Below are 27051 nucleotides of genomic sequence, written 5' to 3'. Positions count from 1 at the left end.
TTTGAAAATGAAAAAAGGCTGCTCTTGAAATATTTTTTCTGTGTGTTGAAGGAGAGATCAAGGTACAGAGTAACGCAGAGATCCTTTACAATTTTATTCGAGAAGACTGTACAGCCATCGAGATTCATTTTCAGATCTGACAGCAGATCTCTTTGTTTCCTGGGAACTAGAACTAGCATCTCTGTTGATCTAGCATCAGCATCTCTGAGTTTAAAAGTAGCATCTCTGAGTTTAAAAGTAAAACATTTGCCGCCATCCACTTCCTTATGTCTGAAACCCAAGCTTCCAGAGTAGGACATTTTTAGGTTTCACCATGTTTCATTGAAATGTACAGCTGTGTGTCGCCTGTGTAACGCAGGTAAACTAATGTTGAATACTTATTATTACTAGTGATATTCCAGTAACCAATCATATTATATTATATTGTGATATATTTAAAAGTTGACAGCTATTACAAATCAGCTGTCAGAAGCTGCATGACGAGCAGTTTACTTTGAGCCTATCAAAACTCAATATTCTATCTTAGTCCCTCTCCTAACCTCACGTTCTACACCGGTGGGCGCCAACATGTTGAAAAGGAGCTAGAATGGAACGTGAAGAGCTACAGCCATTTTATGATGAAAAACTAAGTTTCAAATCGTTGGGAGAAGTTGTATAAAACTGAACTAAAATGAGAAAAACAGATATTAACACTCCCTTATCTATCCAAACGTGCTGTAAAGGGGTTGAGGGAAAGATTTAAGACAGGATTTGGTGAGTTTTCATAAGGAGAACAAGCCGCTAGCGATTAAGCTAGCTAAGCCATTGCTAGCATTTTGTGCGTGTTCATAATGTGTTCATTGTGTTAGACAGAGACTTCTCTGTTAAATGATCTTCTCTTGGAACATTCACTCAGTTCCTCTCATTACATGTTATTTGTGAAACTAAGGTCCTCCTCTTGACACAATAGAATGGGTGCATGTTGACTCCACTTGATGGCACTATTGTCAAATGAAACCTGTAACTATAGTGTAGAAGTACTCTCTCAGGCGATGTTAGGTTTTTGTACAGTGTTTCTGTGTTTCCTGTCACTGTGGGCATCAGAGCACAGTAGTACAGAGCAGAGTCTGTCACTTCAGCAGAGGAGATCTCCAGATCCACACGGGTCTTCTCTTTGTTCAGTTTACCAGAGAAGCGAGAGTCAAGAGAATCAGCTCTCTGTCCAGTCCCAGTGTAGTGCGGGATGAGCAGAAGGTATTGGGGAGCTGATCCTGGAGACTGTTTATACCATAGTAGATTGTCTGCTGAGGAGTAGTTGCAGGAAAGAAGAACATTACTTCCCACTTCTGCATACACTTCTTGTTGGTTTGGCTCGATAGTTTGCTCATAACTGCCTCCTGCAAATGGGAAGAGATGTATATTGAGTACTTATTTTATTAAAATGAAAGTGTATTGTTGTAATTTTCTAAACAGACAACACGACACTACTTTGAAAGCCATATCTTACCTATTAATGAGAACATAATAAGTGACCAGATGAACAACATGGCTGGGGTTGGAAGTCAAACTGACTAATAGCACAACAGAACCTGACTACTCCAAACCAACTTCATCTGCAAGGTTTTCTGTTGATAATTTCTGCTTAGTTTACCTACAAGCTCCACCCCAAAGTACAGTTGCTCTAAAGATACTCAATCTCTCATTTGTCCTCTCTTCAGTGATACTGCATCTCTCGTTCCCTCCACTGGAGGGAATCGGGGGTGGGTGGGGAGTGGAATAGATTCCCTCCATTATTGTATGAATCACATATGAAGGTTTTTGTGCAGTGTTTCTGGGTTTCCTGTCACAGTGGCCGTCAGGGCACAGTAGTAGAGAGTAGAGTCTGTCACTTCAGCAGAGAAGATCTCCAGATCCACAAGTTTGGCTTTTTTGTTATGATTAAGAGTGAACTCTGGTGTTTTTGCAGTCATATGTTCCATAACCAGTAACTGTGGTGCTGATTTGGGATGTTGTTGTTGCCACTGAAGAGTGACACCAGAAGAGGTGTAGTTACAAGAGAGAGTAACTCTGTCCATTTCTGAAGCCACTTCTACATCAGTGTAGGGTGTTAAAACCTGTTCAGAACTGACACCTGTAAAACATATATTATATATTATCTAAAACTTTTTTTAAAAGCAAATGATAGATTAAATGAAATTCAAATGTTATCAGGTTCAGCTCTAAATACAGAGGGCTTGTAGTAGAGAGGAGGCGACTGTAGTAGAGAGGAGGAACTGGGGTGCTGATCTGGGATATTGGTGATAGTCTACTAAGCCAGAGTAGTTGCAAGACAGAGTAACACTGCTTCCCTCCATGCCATGTTATGTCTCTGTTGGTCTTATGTCATTCTCATAACTGCCTCCTGTAATAAAGTTAAGTTTAGATAAACATTTTCACTTCATTGGTTATTATTACATACATATTCATTACAAGTGAAAAGATAATCAGTCATTTACATTTCTTCTAGGAAGTGCTATTTTCAAATGACACTTGACAGTTACCTTGAATAAACTAAAAGTATGTAATGTCAGACTAATACTCACCAACAAGTGCAGAGAGGATAAACACTGGGTAGAGAAACATGGTGATGGGTGTAACAGTGTGTTATCAGGAGGCAGAACTGAAGACATCCCTCTGTTCCAGTCAGATAGAGGAGAATCATCTCTCCACCTCTCATCTTAGCTCCTATTCAGTAAATTGAACCACATTACATCAACATTATAATCTGTGATGAACAAATATGGCTTAATTGATGGATCATCATGAACATGGCCTCTGATTATTTGTATGCAGATGCTTACCTATTACATGGTGTTTAATAGTAGGACTTTATTACAGTACGGTTTTTGTAGTGTTTCTGGGTTTCCTGTCACTGTGCGCTCCAGGGTACAGTAGTACAGAGCAGAGTCTGTCACTTCAGCAGAGGAGATCTCAAGATCCACACATTCGGTCACTTTGTCAACATTAACTGACAGTTGAGGATAAGGTTGATCAGCAGTAACTATTGTCTCAGCAGATGCTGAATACACTGAGATGAGGAGGAGGAATTGGGGAGCAGATGTGGGATATTGGTGATACCATAAGACACTGCCTCCACCAGATAATGTGTAGTTACAGGAAAGCTTGACACTGCCACCATGTATCACATCCTCCTCAAGACTGATGGAGAAAATTCCATCCACACAACTATCACCTGCAGAAAACTGACATGAAATTAAAGTTATCTTTGCCTGGTCAAAGCTTGTGTGTTGTTTTTCCAAGCTTGTGAGGAAATAATGACACATCATCATTACTGCTAAATGTATTTTACTTAACCACAAATGTTAAAAAGAACAAGGTGAACCAGCACAGCATAGTTAATGTTAGAGAGACAAGCTTACAATGCACTGAGGAAAGACCTTCATGTCATTTTGAGTGTCTCCTTTTCATTCTCATACTAGCTCCTCCTCTAAACACAACACAACTCATTTTAAGAGGATCTTCTGAAGTGAATGAATAACAGGAAGAAAAATGCATTTTCATATGATTTGGTTTAACCATCGTCAGACTGATGTTGGCATGCATTCAGTTTCCTCTGAAGTGTTCCTCTGTGTGTCACTTTGTGTCACATTAGCTGACAGACCTGACAATGTCACATCCACTACAGAGGTTAAATATTGTATTTTTCTTTACGCTAGTGCTGCTACTGATAGGCTGCTGTACTAATCACTCCTGAATGGAGAGAGAACATGAACAGGTGTATCCACAATCACTCTGTTAGCCTATAAACATGTTCAGTGTATCTGAAATATAATTCTGATCTGGAAACAGTTTCCGCCAGGATAGAAGGATCCATCAAGAAAAAGAAAAATGTAAGCAATGTGCGTGCTTTCCCAAAAGAACAGTCATAGAGAGCTGTGTCTGCCAGGGTTAGATGTTTTATGACCAGTTCAGATTCTTTACGTTGTGGATTTATATTGACTATCAGAGGAATGTTCACTGGTCACTTTATGTGGCACCTTAACCATTAGAAACTGAGGTGACTGGTTAGTCTACTCTTGGTACCAATAAAGCAGAATATTATCACTGCTTGTATCATATGAGCAACTCAGTGTTACAGATTCTCCTTCTGTACAGATGACTCTGGGCTTTACAGGATTACAGTAATGTGATCCCAGCAATCAGTTCTGTAAAGATAATGCGTTATTACTACTGTAGAGAGAAACAGAACAATAAAATCAACATGATAATACTATACATAACATTCTGTCTCACTGTAACATATCATCTAATGGTAGCAGCGTCATTTTCTATTCTAGTAATGCTACTCATGTTAAAGTGATGCTCTGTATATCATATACATTTACCTGAGACAACAAGGAGAATTAGACATTTCTGCATGACAGTCTTACACTGAAGATCAAACCTCAGCTACTGTTCGGTATTCTGATACTGTAGCAAGAGCAAGAGTTAAAACAACTGTTAGATTGTATGAAGCTGGTGCTCTCTTGATTTCTATCTTTGTGGCAGCACAGCACAGCGTGGATGCTCAAATAGACAAGTCATCCCAGAGTAGAAAGCAACACTCACTTGGTAATGTGTCCCCATTGTGGTTGATGCTGGCTTTTTCATTACTCTGTACACAATACTGAGTATTGGTTTTGTCTCCTAAGGAGGAATTCTACGAACAAAATGTATATTTTCTAATCCATGAGATATTGAAATGTAATTTTAATGTCTCTTAGATCTACATTTAGAGCTGAATTGGAAGAGGGAGCTTTATTTCCATCAACAATTACTTACTATAAAATCATCATCATCATCATCACTGCGATTATCATCATCATCTGCCACAGTACTACTAGACTTGGTAGTATCAGGGAGGTAGAGAGAAGGATACAATTTCAAAGTGGTGATGTCTACTGTACAGACAGGTGTATTGTCATTGAGTAGCTCTATATGTTTTTGTAAGGGAGCTGTATATCCTGTTGTCACAGTGGGCCTCAGAGCACAGTAGTACACAGCAGAGTCAGACAGCTGCAACCTCTGGATCGTCAAGGGGACAGAGCTAGATGTGAAATTCAGTCTGGAATCAAACCTCTTCTTGAACTCATCACTATTGCTCCCTTCTGAATAACGATCTCTTCTCAGGACATACCGAGGAGAGTCCCTGGTTAACTGGATGTACCAGAAGAGATCAAGAGATGTACTACTGGTAGTAGTGTAGTTACAGCTGAGTGTTACCAGTCCTCCTTCAAGGGCAGTAACATGTCCACTCTGCTGGTCAACAGCCTCCTCACCTTTGCAATCTGAAAAAAAATATTTTGGGATTTTATAATACAATAACAAGCCAAATTTCAGAGAATAAGAATGTAGAAAAGAGAAGCACTATACTGTACCAAAATAGCATGCAGCCATGATAAGTAAAGTATTCCTGAGCCAATATGCCATTATGATTCATGTGTAGAGGAAGAACAAACTGTTATAGACTTTATGTTCCATCCACTGTAGCTGTGAAGTCTCATAATTGTGGGGCTCTGCAGTAAGGGAGGAGCTTATTGTATATTCAATTGTTTAGTTGAACTGCTTGAGGGATTCCTTTTTAAATGTGATATATTTGGTACCATGAAGTGGCTCCTTTAAAGAATGTTATCTTCTTCTCCAAGTCCTTCGAAAATTCTAATTTGTCAGTTGTTATGGGCCTTGGAGAAATATATTTTATGTTCAGGCCAAACTGAACTAATCTGACAAATTAAATTAAATCATTTATCCAGTAAAGGTTTGTAACAAAATCAGAGAGAAATGCACAGACCACAGTAGCCTATGAACCAGTTCAATATAATCCTGGGTTATACTGCCCAATGCCACAAACAGTTATCTTTACTACAGTAAGCATTTAAAACAGTAGTCAAGTCAACTGATGATCGGTTTTATGATTGAAACCAAAGATTGACAGGGGATGCAATCATTATCTTCATCCCTGTCATCACAGTGCACATTAACATGAATGATGGTCAATGGCATCCCCATGTATCCTATTACACATGGGTTGTTGTCTCTCCATTTGGTCCATAATATAAACCTCTCACTCCTGCCTGGAGTTAATCAAGTAGAAAACCGCCTGCCTCATAATCCTGCTTCTCCTAATGTGTTTCATTATTTGTGTCAACTGAAGCTAGGGTTAGGGTTAATACCAGGGTTATGGTCAATTCAGTAGGTAGACAAGAAGCTAGGGTTAGAATTGAGCTAGAGCCGACCTTAACCTTGACCAACCCTTGGCACTGTTTTTATACTATTATAGTTATTAAATGCACTCTTACAGTTAATTACATAAATAGTGTTGATTTTATTGAGGTGTCTGTGTTGTTGTATGTGTCTGATGCACTGCTTCAGCCTTTAAAGTAAATGCCTCAAGGGAACATATTAAATTGTTTATTAGCCCTGTATTATTTATTGTTATACACAATTTAGTCATAAATACAGTTGACTCTGCCTGCATGCACTTTGGAAAACCACAGTCTGTTCATATAAAATAAATGCAAATTGTTATTACAAGAAGCACAAACAGAATATGCAATTGTGACAAGAAAGGGTTAAAACATCATGTATATTCTGTTTGGTGGGGAAATTATACAACATAGACACCTGTAGTGTTGACATTCTGCATGCATAATTTAAAGGAATAGGAGCAATTTGATGAGACTCCACTGACACCTATTGACTCTCACTAGTAACTTACCCTTGAAAGTAACTCTTCTTCTGTGGTTGGTGGTTAAGGATTTTTAGTCCCTATTGGCCTCCTCCTCCGTTTATTTCAGATGTAATTTCTATCTGGAAATGTCTAGGGAATGCTATTGTTTAATTTTCTATTTTTTAGATCCACAATACTATACCATGTTATACCATATGTACAATATGCAAATAAAACTTATAATACAAATGTTATAATATTTTATGTCTCTTGATAAGGATTAAGTTCATTTGTGTGTCAGACTGGCTTCTTTTTGTATGACGAAGTTGTGTTTCCTGTCACTGTGGGCTCCAGGGCACAGGATTATCAATCAATCAATCACATATATTTATAGAGCCCTTTTTACAACAACAGTTGTCACAAAGTGCTTATACAGAAACAGAGCCTAAAACCCCAGAGAGCGAGCAATACAGATGTAGAGGCACGGTTGTTAGGAAAAACTCTATAGAAAGGCAGGAAACTAGGAAAAAAATCCAGAGAAGAACCAGGCTCTGAACAGGTCAGGGTTCCATAGCCGCAGGCAGAACAGCAGAAACTGGGTCAGCAGCACGACCAGGTGGACTAGGGATGACAAGAGCCAGGAGTCTTCAGGCCATGTAGTCCTGAGGCATGGTGCTAGGGTCAGTCCCCACACCACCAAGGGATATCAACAGGCCACTAACTTACTACCCTGAGACAAGTCCAAGTATAGCCCACGAAGATCTTCCCACCGCACAAGCCAGAGAACAGGACGGATAGAAGAGCGTGAGAAAGCCAGTGACTAAGCCCCTGTAATAGAGTCAGAGGCAAAGAATCCCAGTGGAGATAGGGGAGCCGGCTGGGCAGAGCAAGGGTGGGTCATCACTCCAGTGCCTTGCTGTTTGCCTTCGCACCCCTGGGCCAGACTACACTCACTCAATTAGTAGTCAGTAAAGACTTAAAGGTTGAGATCAAGTTTGTGTCTCAGATGGATCGGCAGACCATTCCATAAAAATCGAGCTTGCTAGGAGAAAGCCCTGTCTATAGCTGTTTGCTTAGAAATTCTAGAAACAATAATTCCTGCGTCTTCTGACCATAGCGTACGTATAGGTATGTAAGGCGGAAGCAAATTGGTGAGATTGGTAGGAGCAAGTCCATGTATGCTTTGTAAGTTAGCAGTAAAACCTTGAAATCAGCCCTAGCCTTAACAGGAAGCCAGTGTAGGGAGACTAGCACTGGAGTAATATGATCAAATTGTGGGGTTCTAGTCAAGATTCTAGAAGCCGTATTTAGCACTAGCTGAAGTTTATTTAGTGCCTTATCCGAGTAGCCGGAAAGTAGAGCATTACAGTAGTCTAATCTTGAAGTGACAAAAGCATGGAATAGCTTTTCTGCATCAAATTTGGACAAAACATTTCAGATTTATGCAACGTTATGAAAATGAAAAAAGGCTGCTCTTGAAAGATTTTTTATAAGTTCGTCGAAGGAGAGATCATGGTCCAGAGTAACGCGGAGGTCCTTCACAGTTTTATTTGAGAAGACTGTACAGCCGTCGAGATTCAATTTCAGATCTGAGAGCAGATCTCTTTGTTTCTTGGTACCTCAAACTGTTTTGTCTGTGTTTATAAATAAAACATATTCCGCCTTCCACTTCCTTATGTCTGAAACACAGGCTTCCAGGATAGGACATTTTGGGGTTTCACCATGTTTCATCGAAATGTACAGCTGTGTGTTGTCTGCATAGCAGTGAAAGTTGACAGTGAGTTCCCGAATGACATCACCGAGAGGTAGCATATATAGTGAAAACAATAGTGGTCCTAGAGTGGAACTTTGAGGAACACCGAAACGTACCATTAATTTGTCAGAGGACAAACCATCCACAGACAAACTGATACCTTTCCGACAGATAGGATCTAAACAAGGCAAGAACTTGTCTGCGTAGACCAATTACGGTTTCGAATTTTTCCAAAATAATGTGGTGATAAGGTCTAGGAGCACGATGATAGACGCTGAGCCTTGGTCTGATGCCATTAAAATGTAATTTACCACTTTCACAAGTCCGTTCTCAGTACTATGATGGGGTCTAAAACCAGACTGGCGCATTTCACATACCTTATTTGTCTTCAGGAGGGCAGTGAGTTGCTGACCAACAGCTTTTCAAAAATGTTTGAGAGGAATGGGAGATTTGATATAGGCCATTCGTTTAGTTTTTTTTTTCTGGGTCAAGGTTCGGCTTTTTCAGGAGAGGCTTTATTACTGCCACTTTTAGTGAGTTTGGTACACATCCGGAGGATAGGGAACTGTTTATTATGTTCAACATAGGAGGACCAAGCACAGGAAGTAGCTCTTTCAGTAGTTTAGTTGGAATAGAGTCCAGTAGACAGCTGGCAGGTTTAAAGGCCATGGCTATTTTCGTGAATGATTTGAGAGATACAGGATTAAAAGACTTGAGTGTTTCCATTGATCTGAGGGCTTGGCAGTTATGTGTAGACTCAGGACAACTGAGTTTTGGAGAAATTCAATGAGGAGTCCGTAATTTGTTTTCTAATGATCATGATCTTTTCATCAAAGAAGTTCATGAATTCATCACTGCTGAAGTGAAAGCCAACCTCGGGGAATGCTTGGGGAATGCAGCTTTTTAGTTAACTTTGCTACAGTATGAAAAATACATTTTGGAATATTTTTATTCTCATTCAGGTTGGAAAAAATAGGCTGATCGGGCAGCAGTTAGGACTTTTCGATATTACATGGTACTGCCTTTCCAAGCTAGTCGGAAGACTTCCAATTTGGTGGAGCGCCATTTCCGTTCCAATTTTCTGGAAGCTTGCTTCTGGGCATCAAAGAGTCTTTGGGATGTCAGAGAATTTAATGCGCAGCTTTTGATAATCCTTGGTTGCGGTCTAAGCATTTCATTATTTGTTGCGATTGCAAACGTAATAAGATGGTGGTCTGATAGTCCAAAATTATAAGGAAAAACATTTAGATCCACAATATCTATTCCACAAGACAAAACTAGATCCAGGGTATGATTGTGGCAATGCATAGGTCCCGAGACATGTTAGATAAAATCCACTGAGTCGATAATGGTCCAAAAGCCATTTGGAGTGGGTCTGTGGACTTCTCCATGTGAGTATTGAAGTCACCAAAAATGTGAATATTATCTGCCATGACTACAAGGTCCAATATGAATTCAGGGAACTCAGTGAAGAATGCTGTATACGGCCCAGGATGCCTGTAAACAGCACAGTGGCTTGCAAAAGTATTTTGTCTTTTGGGGGGTTTGTATCATTTGATTTACACAACATGCCTACCACTTCGAAGATGCAAAATATTTTTCTTGTGAAACAAACAGGAAAAAGACAAAAAACTGAAAACTTGAGCGTACATAACTATTCACTTCTTCTTTCCCAGTCCTTGCCGATTAAAAACATCCCCACAGCATGATGCTGCCACCAACATGCTTCACTGTGGGGATAGGGTTTTCGGGGTGATGAGAGGTGTTGGGTTGCACCAGACATAGCGTTTTCCTTGATGGCCAAAAAGCTCAATTTTAGTCTCATCTGACCAGAGTACCTTCTTCCACATATTTGGGGAGTCTCCCACATGCCTTTTAGCGAACACCAAACATGCTTGCTTATTTTTTTCTTTAACCTTTCTAGGGGGTGTGGGATGGTAGCGTCCCACCTAGCCAACATCCGGTGAAATTGCAGAGCGCCAAATTCAAATTAAATTACTACAAATATTTAACTTTTATGAAATCATAAGTGTAATACATCAAAACAAAGCTTAACTTGTTGTTAATCCAGCCGCCATGTCAGATTTCAAAAGGCTTTACGGCGAAAGCAAACCATGCGATTATCTGACAGCACTCAGCGCTCAGCACACAAAATATTACATACATTTACCAGCCGAGTAGATTAGTCACGAAAGTCAGAAATAGCAATAAAATGAATCACTTATCTTTGATGATCTTCATATGGTTGCACTCACAAGACTCCCAGTTACACAATAAATGTTTGTTTTGTTCGATAAAGTCCCTCTTTATATCCAAAAAGCTCAATTTTGTTGGCGTGTTTTGTTCAGTAATCCAATGGCTCAAATCCGGTCACAACAGGCAGACGAAAATTCCAAGTAGTATCCGTAAAGTTTGTAGAAACATGTCAAATGATGTTAATAATCAATCCTCGGGTTGTTTTTAGCCTAAATAATCGATAATATTTCAACCGGACAATAGCGTCATCAATATAAAAGAAAAACAAGAAAGGTGCGCTCTCAGTCACACGCAGAAACCAGCTCTGGGGACATCCCACTATCCACTCACTCAAAGTGGTCATTTTCCCTAATTTTTCGGAATGGAATCTGGGTCCTATCCCTCTAAACGGTGGATATGCTTTTATTGGAAAAACAGCCATTTCAAAATAATGGCACTTCCTGGATGGATTTTCCTCAGGTCTTCGCCTGCCATTTCAGTTCTGTTATACTCACAGACATTATTTTAACAGTTTTAGAAACGTATACATATCCTAGCTTCTGGGCCTGAGTAGCAGGCAGTTTACTTTGGGCACGCTTTTCATCCGGAGGTGAAAATAGTGCCCCTACCCTAGTGAGGTGGCTTTTTTCTGGTCACTCTTCGGTAAAGCCCAGCTCTGTGGAGTGTACGGATTAATGTGGTGCTATGGACAGATACTCCAATCTCCGCTGTGGAGCTTTGCAGCTCCTTCAGGGTTATCTTTGGTCTCTTTGTTGCCTCTGATTAATGCCCTCCTTGCCTGGTCCGTGAGTTTTGGTGGGCGGCCCTCTGTTGGCAGGTTTGTTGTGGTGCCATATTCTTTACATTTTTTAATAATGGATTTAATGGAGCTCCGTGGGATGCTCAAAGTTTCTTATATTTTTTTATAACTCAACCCTGATCTGTATTTCGCCACAACTTTGTCCCTGACCTGTTTGGAGAGCTCCTTGGTCTTCATAGTGCCGCTTGCTTGGTGGGGCCCCTTGCTTAGTGGTGACTGCAGAGTTTGGGGCCTTTCAGAACAGGTGTATATATACTGAGATCATGTGACAGATCATGTGACACTTAGATTGCACACAGGTGGACTTTAATTAACTAATTATGTGACTTCAGAAGGTAATTGGTTGCACCAGATCTTATTTAGGGGCTTCATAGTGCACTCCCCACTTTTCCGGGTTTTTTTTAAAGAATTTTTTGAAACAAGTCATTTTTTTCATTTCACTTCACCAATTTGGACTATTTTGTGTATGTCCATTACATGAAATCCAAATAAAAATCTATTTAAATTGCAGGTTGTCATGCCACGAAATAGGAAAAACGCCAAGGGGGTGAATAGTTTTGCAAGGCACTGTAGCTATAAAAAGAGCTTGGGTAGGCTGCATAGATTTCTAGCATATCAAAAGACGAAACAAGTTGTATTTTCTTTTTATAAATTTAAATTTGCTGTAAAAAAAAAGTTAGCAACATCTCCTCCTTTGCGGGATACACGGGGGATATGGTCACTAGTGTAACCAGGAGAAGAGGCCTCATCAGTCTTAAGCCATGTTTCAGTCAGGCCAATCACATCAAGTTTATGATCAGTGATTAGTTCATTGACTATGACTGCCTTGGAAGGGCGGGATCTAACATTAAGTTGTCCTAGGTATTATCGCAGTCTCTTAAAAAAATTACAGAGATGGAGGAGGTCTTTATTCCAGTGAGATTGCTAAGGCGAATACTGCTATGTTAATATTTTCCAGACATAGATTGAGGCACAGCCACGGTCTGAATGGGGAAACTGCTACGGTCTGACTGTGCTTGCGACAAGACTCCACTATGCTGGCAGGCTGGCTAACATTCTGCTGCCTGGCCTGCACCCAATCTCATTGTGGAGCTAGAGGAGTTAGCCCGGTCTATGTTGATAAATAAGATGAGAGCCCCCCTCCAGCTAGCATGGAATCTGCCTCTCCTCAGCAGGCCAGGCTTGGTCCTGTTTGTGGGTGAGTCCCAGAAAGAGGGCCAATTATCTTCCAATTCCATCTTTTGGGAGGGGCAGAAAACAGTTTTCAAGCAGCAATTGAGTTGTGAGACTCTGCTGTGGAGCTCATCACTCCCCCTAACTGGGACAATTACTTGATGCTGACTCATCTTTCTGGCTAATTTACACACTGAAGCTATGTTGTGCTTGGTGACCTCTAACTGTTTCATCCTAACATCGTTGGTGCCGACGTGGATAACAATATCCCTATACTCCAAACACTTGCCAGTTTTAGCCTCAGCCAACACCATCTTCAGATTAGCCTTTATGTTGGTTGCCCTGCCTCCTGGTAAACAGTGTATGATCGCTGAATTATTATTTTTAAATCTAATCTTGTGGGTAATGGAGTCACCAATGACTAGGGTTTTACATTTTTCTGAGCTAATAGTGGGAGGCTTCGGCGGCTCAGACCCCATAACAGGTGGAGGGACCTGAGAAGGTACGGCCTTTGACACAGACTCATTGCTTAATGGGGAAAACTGATTGAAAGGTTTTGTCGCCCTAATGAGTGACACCGTTTGAGCATGCCGACAGCATTTCTTTCCAGAAGCCTTGAGAAAATTGTTGGGACTGTGTGGGGGGGGGGTTAATACTACTATCTGCACTTACTGGTGACACAGATGCTGTGTCATACTTTCCTACACTTAAACTGCTCTTGCCTAATGATTGCGTCTGAACTTAGGATTGCAAATCGGCTATCCTCACCATAAGACGATTGTTCTCCTGCATTTTATGAGTAGAGCGACTGCAATTAGAGGGCATAAGGTTAATGTTACTACTTAGTTTTTTTGTCTGGTGGAGGTCCTGTAGGACCATGTCCGGATAAACCTTCCGGGGTGAAAAAGTTGAATGAAAGAAGTTGAGCGAGGACGAGCAGAGTCTGTCACTTCAGCAAAGGAGATCTCCAGATCCACACGGTTGGTATGAACCTGAGCTGACATGCGAGAAGGGACAGTTTTCTGGACATACCCTGATTTGGTGATGAAACTCTGGTTTAGAGCTAGGATACTGACTATACCACTGTAGATTGTTTACAGAGACAGTGTAGCTGCAGGATAGTGTGATGGTATCACCCTCCACACCACCTACCATAGACCTAGTGGAATTAATGTCATCTTCAAAACTACCATCTGTCAGAAAAGGAAAAACATGTAGCTATTTTTGATAGCTTTTTTGACAACTATAAAATGCATTCTGGTGTTTCAATTAAAATGGTCAAATTGAATACAGCACTCACAAACAAGGACTTACAGGCAGAGTTGAATATCTCTCTCTACTCCAATCTTTCAGCCTTGCTGATTGGAGAAAATGTTGTAGCTCCACCTACTGCCAAAGACAGGGGGTGGTGAACAACCAACTTTGTTTCTGTGTGTGCCATGAAATCCTTGTTTAATGTACGTAGTAGCATTGATGCATTTATTTTGAATGAATCCAGGCCATTTATTTTATACTGCATTATCAAGAAAAAGTTAGAAATTAATAATGAATGTAGAAACGAAGCTAGAGTTAGGGTTAGAGTTATGGCTAGGGTTAGGGTTGATCTGGGATGGGATGGGGATATTAAGAAAGGTTTAGGTTTAGGGTCAGGGTTTGGCTAGTGTTCTGGACATTCATTCATGTGCCTGTTGATAACTTTTCCCCCGCATTCAGATGTTCTAGGTTTTTGTACAGTGTTTACAGGTGTCCTGTCACTGTGGGCTTCAGAACACAGTAGTACAGAGCAGAGCCTATCACTTCAGCAAAGGAGATCTCCAGATCCACATGTTCGACATGATTCGCTGTAGTCAAACAAAAGATAGTTTGGGGTTTTTCAAACACCTGATGACAGGTCTGTATTCTGCTGAGTACCGGATGTTAGTTCCAAAAGCGGTCCGGTCCTCGGTCCTGGAGTGGGCCCACTCCTCCAGGCTTGCCTGCCACCCGGGCTCCCGGCGGACCCTGGCCTTTGTGCGACAACGCTTTTGGTTACCTACCATGGTTCCTGATGTCGCCGCATTCGTCGCCGCTTGCACGATCTGTGCACAGAACAAGACTCGTCGGCAAGCTCCAGCTGGTCTCCTTCAACCTCTGCCTGTCCTTCACCGTCCCTGGTCTCACATATCCCTGAAATTTGTAACGGGTCACCCACCGTCTGATGGTAACACCGCCATTCTGACCATAGTGGATCGGTTTTCCAGCCAGCAACTAGTGTGGGTAGTGTGGGTAGAATACGCCTGCAACATCCTTCCTTGCTCTGCCACGGGTCTATCACCCTTTGAGTGTTCCCTGGGGTATCAGCCCCCGCTGCTCCCTGAGAAGGAGGAAGAGGTCGGCATACCTTCAGCCCAGATGTTTGTCTGCCACTGTCGTCGTACCTGGAAGAGAGCCCGGTTGGCCCCTCTCAAGACCACCACTAGGTATTGAGGACAAGTGGATTGCCACCAGACCCCGGCTCCCCGGTATTGTCTTGGGCAGAAGGTATGGCTGTCCACCCGGGATCTGCTTCTCTGGGTGGAATCCCGCAAACTCTCCCCCCAGTTTATCAGCCCTTTCCCCATCTCAAAGGTTATTGGCCCCTCTGCTGTTTGTCTTCTGTTGGCCCGTACCCTTTTTATACATCCCACTTTTCATGTTTCCAGAATTAAACCCATGTCTCACAGCCCTTTGTCTCCTGTTTCCAGGCCAACCCCTCTCCCCCGTCTCATCGATGGCCAACCGGCGTACACGGTGAGGCATCTCCTGAAGGTTCGACCTCGGGGCAGGGGGTTTCAGTATCTGGTTGACTGGGAGGGTTATAGCCTGGAGGAGAGGTGTTGGGTCCCCGCTAGGGACATCCTGGACGCAGGGCTCATCGCGGATTTCCAACACCGGCACCCTGCTCAACCAGGTATGCGCCCAGGTAGGACGCAAGGTGGCGCCCCTGGAGGGGGGGCCTTCTTCACCACACTATCTGTGTGGGTGGACCATTTCAGTTTGTCAGTGATGTGTACGCCGAGGAACTTAAAACTTTCCACCTTCTCCACTGCTGTCCTGTCGATGTGGATAGGGGGGTGCTCCCTCAGCTGGTTCCTGAAGTCCACGATCATCTCCTTTGTTTTGTTGACGTTGAGTGAGAGGTTGTTTTGCTGACACCACACTCCAAGTGCCCTCACCTCCTCCCTGTAGGCTGTCTCGACATTGTTGGTAATCAAGCCTACCACTGTTTTGTCGTCTGCAGACTTCATGATTGTGTCAGTGTGTCAAATCGGAGGGCCTACTGTCTGGACCTCTGGCAGTCTCTATGGGGGTACCACAGGGTTCAATTCTTGGGCCAACTCTTTTCTCTGTATACATAAATGATGTCGCTCTTGCTGCTGGTGAATCTCTGATCCACCTCTACGCAGACGACACCATTCTGTACACTTCTGGCCCTTCTTTGGACACTGTGTTAACAACCCTCCAGACGAGCTTCAATGCCATTCAACTCTCCTTCCGTGGTCTCCAACTGCTCCTAAACACAAGTAAAACTAAATGCATGCTCTTCAACCGATCGCTGCCTGCACCTGCCCGCCTGTCCAGCATCACTTCTCTGGACGGTTCTAACTTAGAATTTGTGGACAACTACAAATACCTAGGTGTCTGGTTAGACTGTAAACTCTCCTTCCAGACTCACATCAATCATCTCCAATCCAAAGTGAAATCTCGAATTGGCTTCCTATTTCGCAACAAAGCATCCTTCACTCATGCTGCCAAACATACCCTCGTAAAACTGACCATCCTACCAATCCTCGACTTCGGCGATGTCATTTACAAAATAGCTTCCAATACCCTACTCAACAAGCTGGATGCAGTCTATCACAGTGCCATCCGTTTTGTCACCAAAGCCCCATATACTACCCACCACTGCGACCTGTATGCTCTCGTTGGCTGGCCTTCGCTTCATAATCGTCGCCAAACACATTGGCTCCAGGTCATCTACAAGACCCTGCTAGGTAAAGTCCCCCCTTATCTCCGCTCACTGGTCACCATAGCAGCACCCACCTGTAGCACGCGCTCCAGCAGGTATATATCTCTGGTCACCCCTAAAGCCAACTCCTCCTTTGGTCGTCTCTCCTTCCAGTTCTCTGCTGCCAATGACTGGAACGAACTACAAAAATCTCTGAAACTGGAAACACTTATCTCCCTCACTAGCTTTAAGCACCAGCTGTCAGAGCAGCTCACAGATCACTGCACCTGTACATAGCCCATCTATAATTTAGCCCAAACTACTACCTCTTCCCTTACTGTATTTATTTATTTTATTTATTTTGCTCCTTTGCACCATATTATTTATATTTTATCTCTGAACTTTCTTCAAACTACAAATCTACCATTCCAGTGTTTTTCTTGCTATACTTTATTTACTTTGCCAACATGGCATTTTTTTTGCCTTTACCTCCCTTATCTCACATCATTTGCTCACATTGTATATAATCTTATTTTTATTTTTTTTCTACTGCATGATTGATTGTATGTTGTTTTACTCCATGTGTAACTCTGTGTTTTTGTATGTTGTCGAACTGCTTTGCTTTATCTTGGCCAGGTCGCAATTGTAAATGAGAACTTGTTCTCAACTTGCCTACCTGGTTAAATAAAGGTGAAATAAAAATAAATAAAAATAAAATGATTGAGTTGGAGGCGTGCATGGCCACGCAGTCATGGGTGAACAGGGAGCACAGGAAGGGACTGAACACGCACCCTTGTGGGGCCCCATTGTTGAGGATCAGCAAAGTAGAGATGTTGTTTCCTACATTCACCACCTGGGGCCAGCCCGTCAGGAAGTCCAGGACCCAATTGCACAGGGTGGGGTTGAGACCCAGGGCCTCTAGCTTAATGATGAGCTTGGAGGGTACTATGGTGTTGAATGCTGAATGCTATAGTCAATGAACAGCATTCTTACATAGGTATTCCTATTGTCCAGGGCAGAGTGCAGTGTTATGGCGATGGCATCGTCTGTGGATCTATTGGGGTGGTAAGCAAATTGAAGTGGGTCTAGGGTGACAGGTAAGGTGGAGGTGATATGATTCTTGACTAGCCTCTCAAAGCACTTCATGATGACAGAAGTGAGTGCAATGGGGCGATAGTCATTTAGTTCAGTTACCTTTGCCTTCTTGGGTACAGGAACAATGGTGGCCATCTTGAAGCATGTGGGGAGAGCAGCCTGGGATAGGGAGAGATTGAATATGTCCGTAAACACACCAGCCAGCTGGTTTGCGCATGCTCTGAGGACGTGGCTAGGGATGCCGTCGGGCCGGCAGCCTTGCGAGGATTAACACGTTTAATGTCTTACTCACGTCGGCAACAGAGAAGGAGAGCCCACAGTCCTTGGTAGCGGGCCGCGTTGTTGGCACTGTACTATCCTCAAAGCGGGCAAAGAAGGTGTTTAGTTTGTCTGGAAGCAAGACATCGGTGTCCGTGACATGGCTGGTTTTATTTTTGTAGTCCGTAATTGTCTGTCGATACCATAGAAAAGTTTTAACTTAGATGGTGTAGTTGCAAGAGAGAGTAACTCTGTCCCTTTCTGAAGCCACTTCTATATCAGTGTAGGGTGTTATTACCTGTTCAGAACTGAGACCTGTGTGATTATAACACATATGTTAATACTTTAAACCCACATGGAAAATGTAATTAATTCCAAATGCAGTGTAAAGATAAAAATGTTGTGAATTATCTTTAAATTCTTTGATTTGAAAAAGAAATACACCTAAACATAATCACACTCAGTTTGAATGAAAATCTAGTTAGTTACCTTTCAAGTCAAAGAAGAGTAAAAGTGAACATAACAACATTGTAGATGACAGGATGTGTAGAATAAGCACCAGCTGCTGATGAAAAGCAAAAGTATCAACTGGCTATAATCTTCATGGTAGTATCACGTCTTATCTTGAGGATTCATAATCTAATCAAATCAATAGATAGTATAGAATACAGTATATACATATGAGATGAGTAATGCAAGATATGTAAACATTATTAAAGTGGCATTATTCATAATCTGATCCTGAGTTTTATACTTTAGCTCCTCCTACTGACTATGTTGAAACAAATGTATTTTATATGTACATTTAATAGCGGTTTAAAAATTATTTATGCACTGAATACTCCACTTGATGGTGCTGTGGTCAAGCAAAATAAATCAGATGCATGTAAATCTATAACTAACTGACAGGTGACAGGTCTGTATTCTGCAGAGTGCTGAGTCAATGAGTTAAGTGTCACTGTGGACATCACAGCACAGCGGTACAGAGCAGAGTCTCTCACTTCAGCAGAGGAGATCTCAAGATCCACACGTCTTCTCTTTGTTCAGTTTAACAGGGAGGCGAGGGTAGGGAGGTTTATCTCTCACTACAGTCCTAGAGGCATGGAGGATGAAGAGGAGGACTTGGGGAGCTGATCCTGGATACTGTTTATACCACAGTACACTGTATGCTGAGGAGTAGTTTCAGGATAGCTGAACATTACCACCCTCCTCTCCATACACTTCATGTTGGTTTGGCTGCATGGTCTGAAGACTGTCACCTGCTAATGTGAGGAGGTGATGGATAAATCACAAGGTAGATGTATTTGAAATGAGGAAAGATCTTGTTATTTACTCTAAAATCCCCCCCCCCCCCAAAAAAAACAAAACAGATAAACTATACATTAGCCTACAAAATTTAGTCAAAAGAATGACAGGAATACAATAATTTACTAACCTGTCAGAGCAGAAAGTAAAATAACTGTGTAGAGAACCATCATATTGTAGCTGAGGATATATGCTGGGGTAAAGTTCAACACAGTATTTTAAAGGATAATTTATTTTCATGAACCTACAGTAGGACACCCCACCCCTGCGCTAAAATATGCATTAGCCTCTCTGGGCTAGGTGGGACGAAATCGTCCCACCTACGCAACAGCCAGTGTAATCCCGTGGCGCGATTTTCAAATACCTTAGAAATGCTATTACTTCAATTTCTCAAACATATGACTATTTTACACCATTTTAAAGACAAGACTCTCGTTAATCTAACCACACTGTCCGATTTCAAAAAGGCTTTACAACGAAAGCAAAACATTAGATTATGTCAGCAGAGTACCCAGCCAGAAATAATCAGACACCCATTTTTCAAGCTAGCATATAATGTTACATAAACCCAAACCACAGCTAAATGCAGCACTAACCTTTGATGATCTTCATCAGATGACAATCCTAGGACATTATGTTATACAATACATGGATGTTTTGTTCAATCAAGTTCATATTTATATCAAAAACCAGCTTTTTACATTAGCATGTGACGTTCAGAACTAGCATACCCCCGCAAACTTCCGGTGAATTTACTAAATTACTCACGATAAACGTTCACAAAAAACATAACAATTATTTTAGAATTATAGATACAGAACTCCTTTATGAACTCGCTATGTGTCACGGCTGTCGTCGGTTAAGGAGGACCAAAATGGAGCAGAAATAAGTGTACTCATCCTCTTTATTAAATAAAGAAGGAAAACTGAAAACAACAAACACGTACACTGAAACACTGCGACAAAATAACAGTCTGGTAAGGCACACGGCTAAACACAGAACAATCTCCCACAATTAAACAGACAAACACACCCAACTAATATAGGACTTCCAACCAAAGGCAACACCACACAGCTGCCTTCAATTGGAAGTCCACCCCAATTAACCAAACATAGACATACTAGATCAACATAGAAATACGTGAAACTCAAACAGTGCCCAAAAACCCCGGAATACTAAATCAAATGCCCTTACTACAAAAACACCACCCTGAACCACATGAATCAAATACCCTCTGCCACGTCCTGACCAAACTACAATACCAATTAACCCTTATACTGGCCAGGACGTGACACTATGTCCGATTTTAAAATAGCTTTTCGGTGAAAGCACATTTTGCAATATTCGGAGTAGATAGCCCGGCATCACAGGGCTAGCTATTTAGACACCCACCAAGTTTAGCCCTCACCAAAGTCAGATTTACTATAAGAAAAATGTTATTACCTTTGCTGTTCATCGTCAGAATGCACTCCCAGGACTTCTACTTCAATAACAAATGTTGGTTTGGTTCAAAATAATCCATAGTTATATCCAAATAGCGGCGTTTTGTTCGTGTGTTCAAGACACTATCCGAAAGGGTAAAGAAGGGTGACGCGCCCGACGCGTTTCGTGACAAAAAAATTCTAAATATTCCATTACCGTACTTCGAAGCATGTCAACCGCTGTTTAAAATCAATTTTTATGCCATTTTTCTCGTAAAAAAGCGATAATATTCCGACCGGGAAACCGTGTTTTAGTACAAAGAGAGAGAAAATAAAAACATGGGGTCGCCTCGTGCAAGCGCCTCAGTCTCATTGTCCTCTGATAGACCACTTACCAAAGGCGCTAATGTTTTTCCTCGACATCATTCAGCTTTTTCCCGGGTTCTGAGAGCCTATGGGAGCTGTAGGAAGTGTCACGTTACAGCAAAGATCCTAAGTTTTCAATAAAAAGAGTCAAGAAGCCCAAGGAATGGTCAGAGAGGGCACTTCCTGTACAGAATCTTCTCAGGTTTTTGCCTGCCATATGAGTTATGTTATACTCACAGACACCATTCAAACAGTTTTAGAAACTTTAGGGTGTTTTCTATCCAAAGCCAATAATGATATGCATATTCTAGTTTCTGGGCAGTAGTAATAACCAGATTAAATCGGGTACGTTTTTTATCCGGCCGTGCAAATACTGCCCCCTACCCTCAATAGGTTAAAGGAGTTTATCATGAGCTGTCAGGTTTCTGGGTTTCCTGTCACTGTGGGCCTCAGAGCACAGTAGTACAGAGCAGAGTCTGTCACTTCAGCAGAGGAGACCTCCAGATCCACAGGGGTTCTCTCTTTATTCGGATTAACAAACAGTCGAGGGTCATCAGGTTTAGCTCTAAATACAGAGGGTTTTAAGGAGACTGTAGTTTAGAGCAGGAATTGTGGTGCTGATCTGGGATATTGACGATACCATTGAAGATAGTCTACTGAGCCAGAGTAGTTACAAGACAGTGTAACACTGCTTCCCTACATGCCATGTTCTGTCTCTGAAGTTGGTTTTATGTCACTTTCATAACTGCCACCTGTAATGAAGTTAAGCTTAAATTAAAATGTTGAGTTAATGGGAAATGATTCAATACAAATGAAAAGATAATCATCAGTCATTTACATTTCTTCTAGGAAGTGCTATTTACAAATGACACATTTTTTACATTTACATTTTAGTCATTTAGCAGACGCTCTTATCCAGAACGACTTACAGTAGTGAATACATTTCATACATTTTTTTTCCCCCTGTACTTTCCCGTACACTTGACAGTTACCTTGAATAAACTAAAAGTATGTAATGTCAGACTAATACTCACCAACAAGTGCAGAGAGGAGAAACACTGGGTAGAGAAACATGGTGATGGGTGTAACAGTGTGTTATCAGGAGGCAGATCTGAAGACGTCGCACTGTTCCAGTCAGATAGAGGAGAATCATCTCTCCACCTCTCATCTTAGCTCCTATTCAGTAAATTGACCCACATTACATCAACATTATAATCTGTGATGAACAAATATGGCTTAATTGATGGATCATCATGAACATGGTCTCTGATTATTTGTATGCAGATGCTTACCAATTACATGGTGTTTAATAGTAGGACTTTATTACAGTACGGTTTTTGTAGTGTTTCTGGGTTTCCTGTCACTGTGGGCTCCAGGGTACAGTAGTACAGAGCAGAGTCTGTCACTTCAACAGAGGAGATCTCCAGATCCACACGTTCGACCACTTTGTCAACATTAACGGTCAAAGCTTGTGTGTCGTTTTTCCAAGTTTGTAAGGAAGTAATTACACATTATAAATACTGTAACTACACATTATCATTACTGTTAAATTAATTTGACTTACCCACAAATGTAAAAAATAAAAAGAAATAAAAAAGAACAAGGTGGGGCCTCCTGAGTGGAACGCAGTGCTTGAGGTGTGACTACGGACCCGTGTTCGATGCCAGGCTGTGTCACAACCGGCCGTGATCAGGAGTACCGTAGGGCGGCGCACAATAGGCCCAGCGCCGTCCGGGTTTGGGGAGGGTTTGTCCGGGGGGGCTTTACTTGGCTCATCGCGCTCTAGTGACTCCTTTTGGAGGGCCGGGCGCCTGCAGGCTGACTTCGGGCATCAGTTGAACAGTGTTTCCTCAGACACATTGGTGCAGCTGGCTTCTGGGTTAAGCGGGCGGGTGTTAAGAAGCACGGTTTGGTGGGTCATGTTTCGGAGGACGCATGACTCGACCGTCGCCTCCCGAGGCAGTTGGGGAGCTTCAGCGATGAGACAAGGTTGAAATTGTAGAGCAAAAGGAGGTAAAATACAAAAAAATATATATATATATATATATATATATATATATATGACAATCTTACAATGCACTGAGGAAAGACCTTCATGTCATTTTGAGTGTCTCCTTTTCATTCTCATACTAGCTCCTCCTCGAAACACAGCACAACTCATTTTCAGCGGATCTTCTGAAGTGAATGAATAACCAGCATAAAAATGCCTTTTCAAATGATTTGGTTTCCATATTGATAATATTCTCTAATGGGTATACAATTTCCCCTTTTATGCTAAATGTGTTTTTACTTACTCTAAATACAGTTGTTACCACAATAGGGGGTTGTATATCCTGTTGTCACAGTGGGCCTCAGAGCACAGTAGTACACAGCAGAGTCAGACAGCTGCAACCTCTGGATCGTCAAGGGGACTGATTTAAATGTAGTTAAATTGAGATGGGCATCGAATCTCCTCTGGAATTCAATGACATTATCTGATCCGAAAGTCACTCTCCTCAGCATATACTTTGGGAAGTCATTAGCTCCCTGCTTGTACCAGAACAGGTATGGACTTGTATCTAGAGTATCAAATTGACAGCCCAGTGTGACCTGTTCTCCCTCAGTAGCAATCACATCTCCTGGTGGCTGAGTGACTGAGTCTTCTCCTCTGCATTCTGGAAAATAATGTAATACACATTTGTATTAGGAGGAAAATAATAAAGCAACATGATTGAGGAGATAAAAAGTATAAAATTAATAGTAGAAGTATTGTACTAAAAAATATATGTTTGATACAAGAAAGGAATGGGAGCAAAGGCAGTAAACGAATAAGAAAAATATTATAATACCATAACAACATGCAGCAAGAATCAGTAAATTACTCAGCCAGGGTCCCATGTCTGCTACTGTGAGATCAGTTGGAGAAAGAGTAATACCACTCTGATGTAACTAGGCCATGATGAGACCATGAAATCCTTGTCTCCTCCTCTTTCTGTGTATCGTCAAACATTGAGAACCTTGTGACGTTGTCTGAACAACCCTGTACCCTGAGTTTTTGTACAGTGACTGAATATCCTGTTGTCACAGTGGGCCTCAGAGCACAGTAGTACACAGCAGAGTCAGACAGCTGCAACCTCTGGATCGTCAAGGGGACAGAGCTAGATGTGAAATTCAGTCTGGAATCAAACCTCTTCTTGAACTCATCACTATTGCTCCCTTCTGAATAACGATCTCTTCTCAGGACATACTGAGGAGAATTACTAGTTAACTGGATGTACCAGAAGAGATCAAGAGATGGACTACTGGTAGTGTAATTACAGCTGAGTGTTACCAGTCCTCCTTCAAGGGCAGTAACATGTCCACTCTGCTGGTCAACAGCCTCTTCACCTTTGCAATCTGAAAAATTTATATTTTTTGGTTTTATAATACATAATAGGCTAAGGTTCAGAGAATGAGAATGTAGAAATGACAAGCACTATACCATACCAAAATAGCATGCAGCCAGGATAAGTAAAGTATTCCTAAGCCAATGTTCCATTATGATTCTTGTATAGAGGAAGAATAGACTGTTATAGACTTTATGTTCCATCCACTGTAGCTGAGAAGTCTCATAATTGTGGGGCTCTGCAGTAGGGGAGGAGCTCATTGTATATTCAATTGTTTAGTTTAACTGCTAGAGGGATTCCTTGTTAAATGCTACCTTTCTCCAGTTGATTTAGTTTGATATAATATATCATTATAAGATCACATTAAAAAAAAAAATGATATGTCATGCTTCCAAATATTACTTGGAAGCATGATTAGCAGCATGAAATATCAATTTTTTTAATGTTATTTTCTCCATGTCATTTGAAAGTTCAAATTTTCAGTTGTTTTGGGCCTTGGAGAAAAATATTTTATGTTAGGACAAAATTGAGCTCATCTGACAAATAAAAGGAAATCATATATCTATTCATTTGAGGATTTGCAACAAAATCAGGAAGAAGGCCAGACCACAGTAGCCTGCTATGGACCAGTCCACTATAGACCTGTGCTATGATGCCCAATACCATAATGAGTTAACTTTAAGATGCATTTAAAACAGTAGTCAAGTCAACTGATGATCGGTGTTATGATTGAAACCAAAGATTGACAGGGGATGCAATCATTATCTTCATCCCTGTCATCACAGTGCACATTAACATGAATGATGGTCAATGGCATCACCATGTATCCTATTACACATGGGTTGTTGTCTCTCCATTTGGTCTATAAAATAAGCCTCTCACTGCTTCCTGGAGTTAATCAAGTAGAAAACGGCCTGCAGCATAATCCTGCTTCTCCTAATGTGTTTTATTATCTCCTGAAGGTGAACGTCTGAGGGCGCAATGTACTGTATCATATTAAACCGTCACTGGACAAGTGTAACATCAAAAAAGTGGCGCGCAGAATCCAGGGCAATCACAAGTGGTCGAGAAAGAGTGGGGGGTGGGACCACTGACTTAACAGGACTGCGCACACCAGAACTCTGTAGGAGAAGTTCTTCACAAAGGTCCAGCGTTTGGGCGCAAAAGGATGGATTCTTTCAGATCGGGCTCTAGCATAAGACTGTCTCCCTCTCCCAGAGATCGACAATCATCCATGAGTTTTGATCAGGAGCACTCACAACCGGGAACAATGGCCGGAGTTCAAGCGGGAACACTTGGCTTCCCATCTGAATCGTTGTGCGTAAAGTACGGGGAATTTTTAAAACACACCGCTGCCGCCGCAGCAGCCGCTGAGAGCAGTGGCGGGGAGCAGAGTCAGGATGATGACAGCGATGGCATTGGCAGGAGTGACATGGTGCTTTTTCCTGAGGAAAGGCTCATGGCATCAATGGCCAAATGTGACGCAGGTAAGAAACACAAAGAGCAGAAAGTGCTGCGGCTGAACATTAACGCCCGTGAGAGGAGGAGGATGCATGACCTGAACGACGCGCTCGATGAACTGAGGTCGGTGATCCCCTACGCGCACAGCCCGTCCGTACGGAAGTTATCCAAAATAGCCACTTTGCTCCTCGCCAAAAACTACATCCTCATGCAAGCGCAAGCACTTGAAGAGATGAGAAGACTTGTCACTTATCTTAACCATGGACCCGGCGTTACCGCGGCGAATACATCTGGTGCACCCGGATTAGGGCTCTATGACCAGCAGACAGGATACCCGTTCTCTGCTGGGACTCCAGACCCTTTCCATAGCAATGCAAATCTCTTTAATAAACACTTCAACCATAAACCTTGAACAGTTGTGGCCGACGACACTAACAGGGGACTTCAAGTTTCGTGCACACAACTGAATTGGTGGGACCAGCGTGACTGACTGAGAAGTAACCACATTACCAAAATATGGATTCTTACTGTATATGATGATGTTATATATTTCATGGTGATTATGTATCGAAATACCTGTTGTTTTTGCAACACCAAACGAAATCACAGCTCCATAACATGGTCAAAATGGTGAGGCTAATTTGTCTTTAACAAATTACAATGCAAGTCCAGTCTATTTATTTGACCATTATGTAGGCCTTTATTAATTTTATTCAGTTTGAGTCGATGATGTTCGATGAATAAATTGTATTGGTGATATAATAGAGATGATATGGTCTATATTTCTGCATTATATTCTAAATCGTGTATGTACAACCACACTTAACATCTGAAAGTCACAATGTATCAACAATTTATTTCCAACAATTTAAGATTGTTATTAATTGTTATTGTCTTATTTAAATTTCCCCTAAATACTATGTAAAAACTCAGCCATATAGCCTAACAAACATAAATGGGGTCTTTTCAGTAGCAAGGAAAACAACATGCTCAAACAAGGATCGGAAGGTCATAGCCACAGTGAGGTTGTCAAACAAAACAATTAGTCTTTGATCATAGTTGATAACCTTGCAGACTCCAATGACCCCATTAAAAGAATATAGGTCACTTTTAGGTAAAAATGTATGAATACAATTACAGCCAT

General features: G+C 41.6%; 1 protein-coding gene and 1 gene segment (V, D, J or C); one reads left to right on the top strand and one right to left on the bottom strand.

Annotated features, from left to right (window-relative positions):
* Window positions 1-4627: 4627 nt before the first annotated feature.
* On the bottom strand, window positions 4628-5516 carry LOC123726666 (T cell receptor delta variable 1-like). The segment is given in 2 exon segments: window positions 4628-5306; window positions 5397-5516. Coding segments are annotated over 2 exon segments (573 nt in total).
* A 19985-nt stretch (window positions 5517-25501) lies between these two features.
* On the top strand, window positions 25502-26669 carry LOC106569046 (class E basic helix-loop-helix protein 22). The gene has a single exon (XM_014140000.2). The coding sequence runs from the start codon at window positions 25615-25617 to the stop codon at window positions 26317-26319; it is 705 nt and encodes a 234-aa protein (XP_013995475.1). The 5' UTR covers window positions 25502-25614; the 3' UTR covers window positions 26320-26669.
* Window positions 26670-27051: the final 382 nt, after the last annotated feature.

This window comes from Salmo salar, chromosome ssa14 (assembly GCF_905237065.1).
Source record: "Salmo salar chromosome ssa14, Ssal_v3.1, whole genome shotgun sequence".
Classification (NCBI taxonomy): Eukaryota; Metazoa; Chordata; class Actinopteri; order Salmoniformes; family Salmonidae; genus Salmo; species Salmo salar.
This window is presented reverse-complemented; position numbering and strand designations above follow the sequence as displayed.

Bases quoted from the DNA above. Each gene is read 5' to 3' on its own strand.
- LOC106569046 (XM_014140000.2), top strand. From the start codon at position 25,615: ATGGATTCTTTCAGATCGGGCTCTAGCATAAGACTGTCTCCCTCTCCC.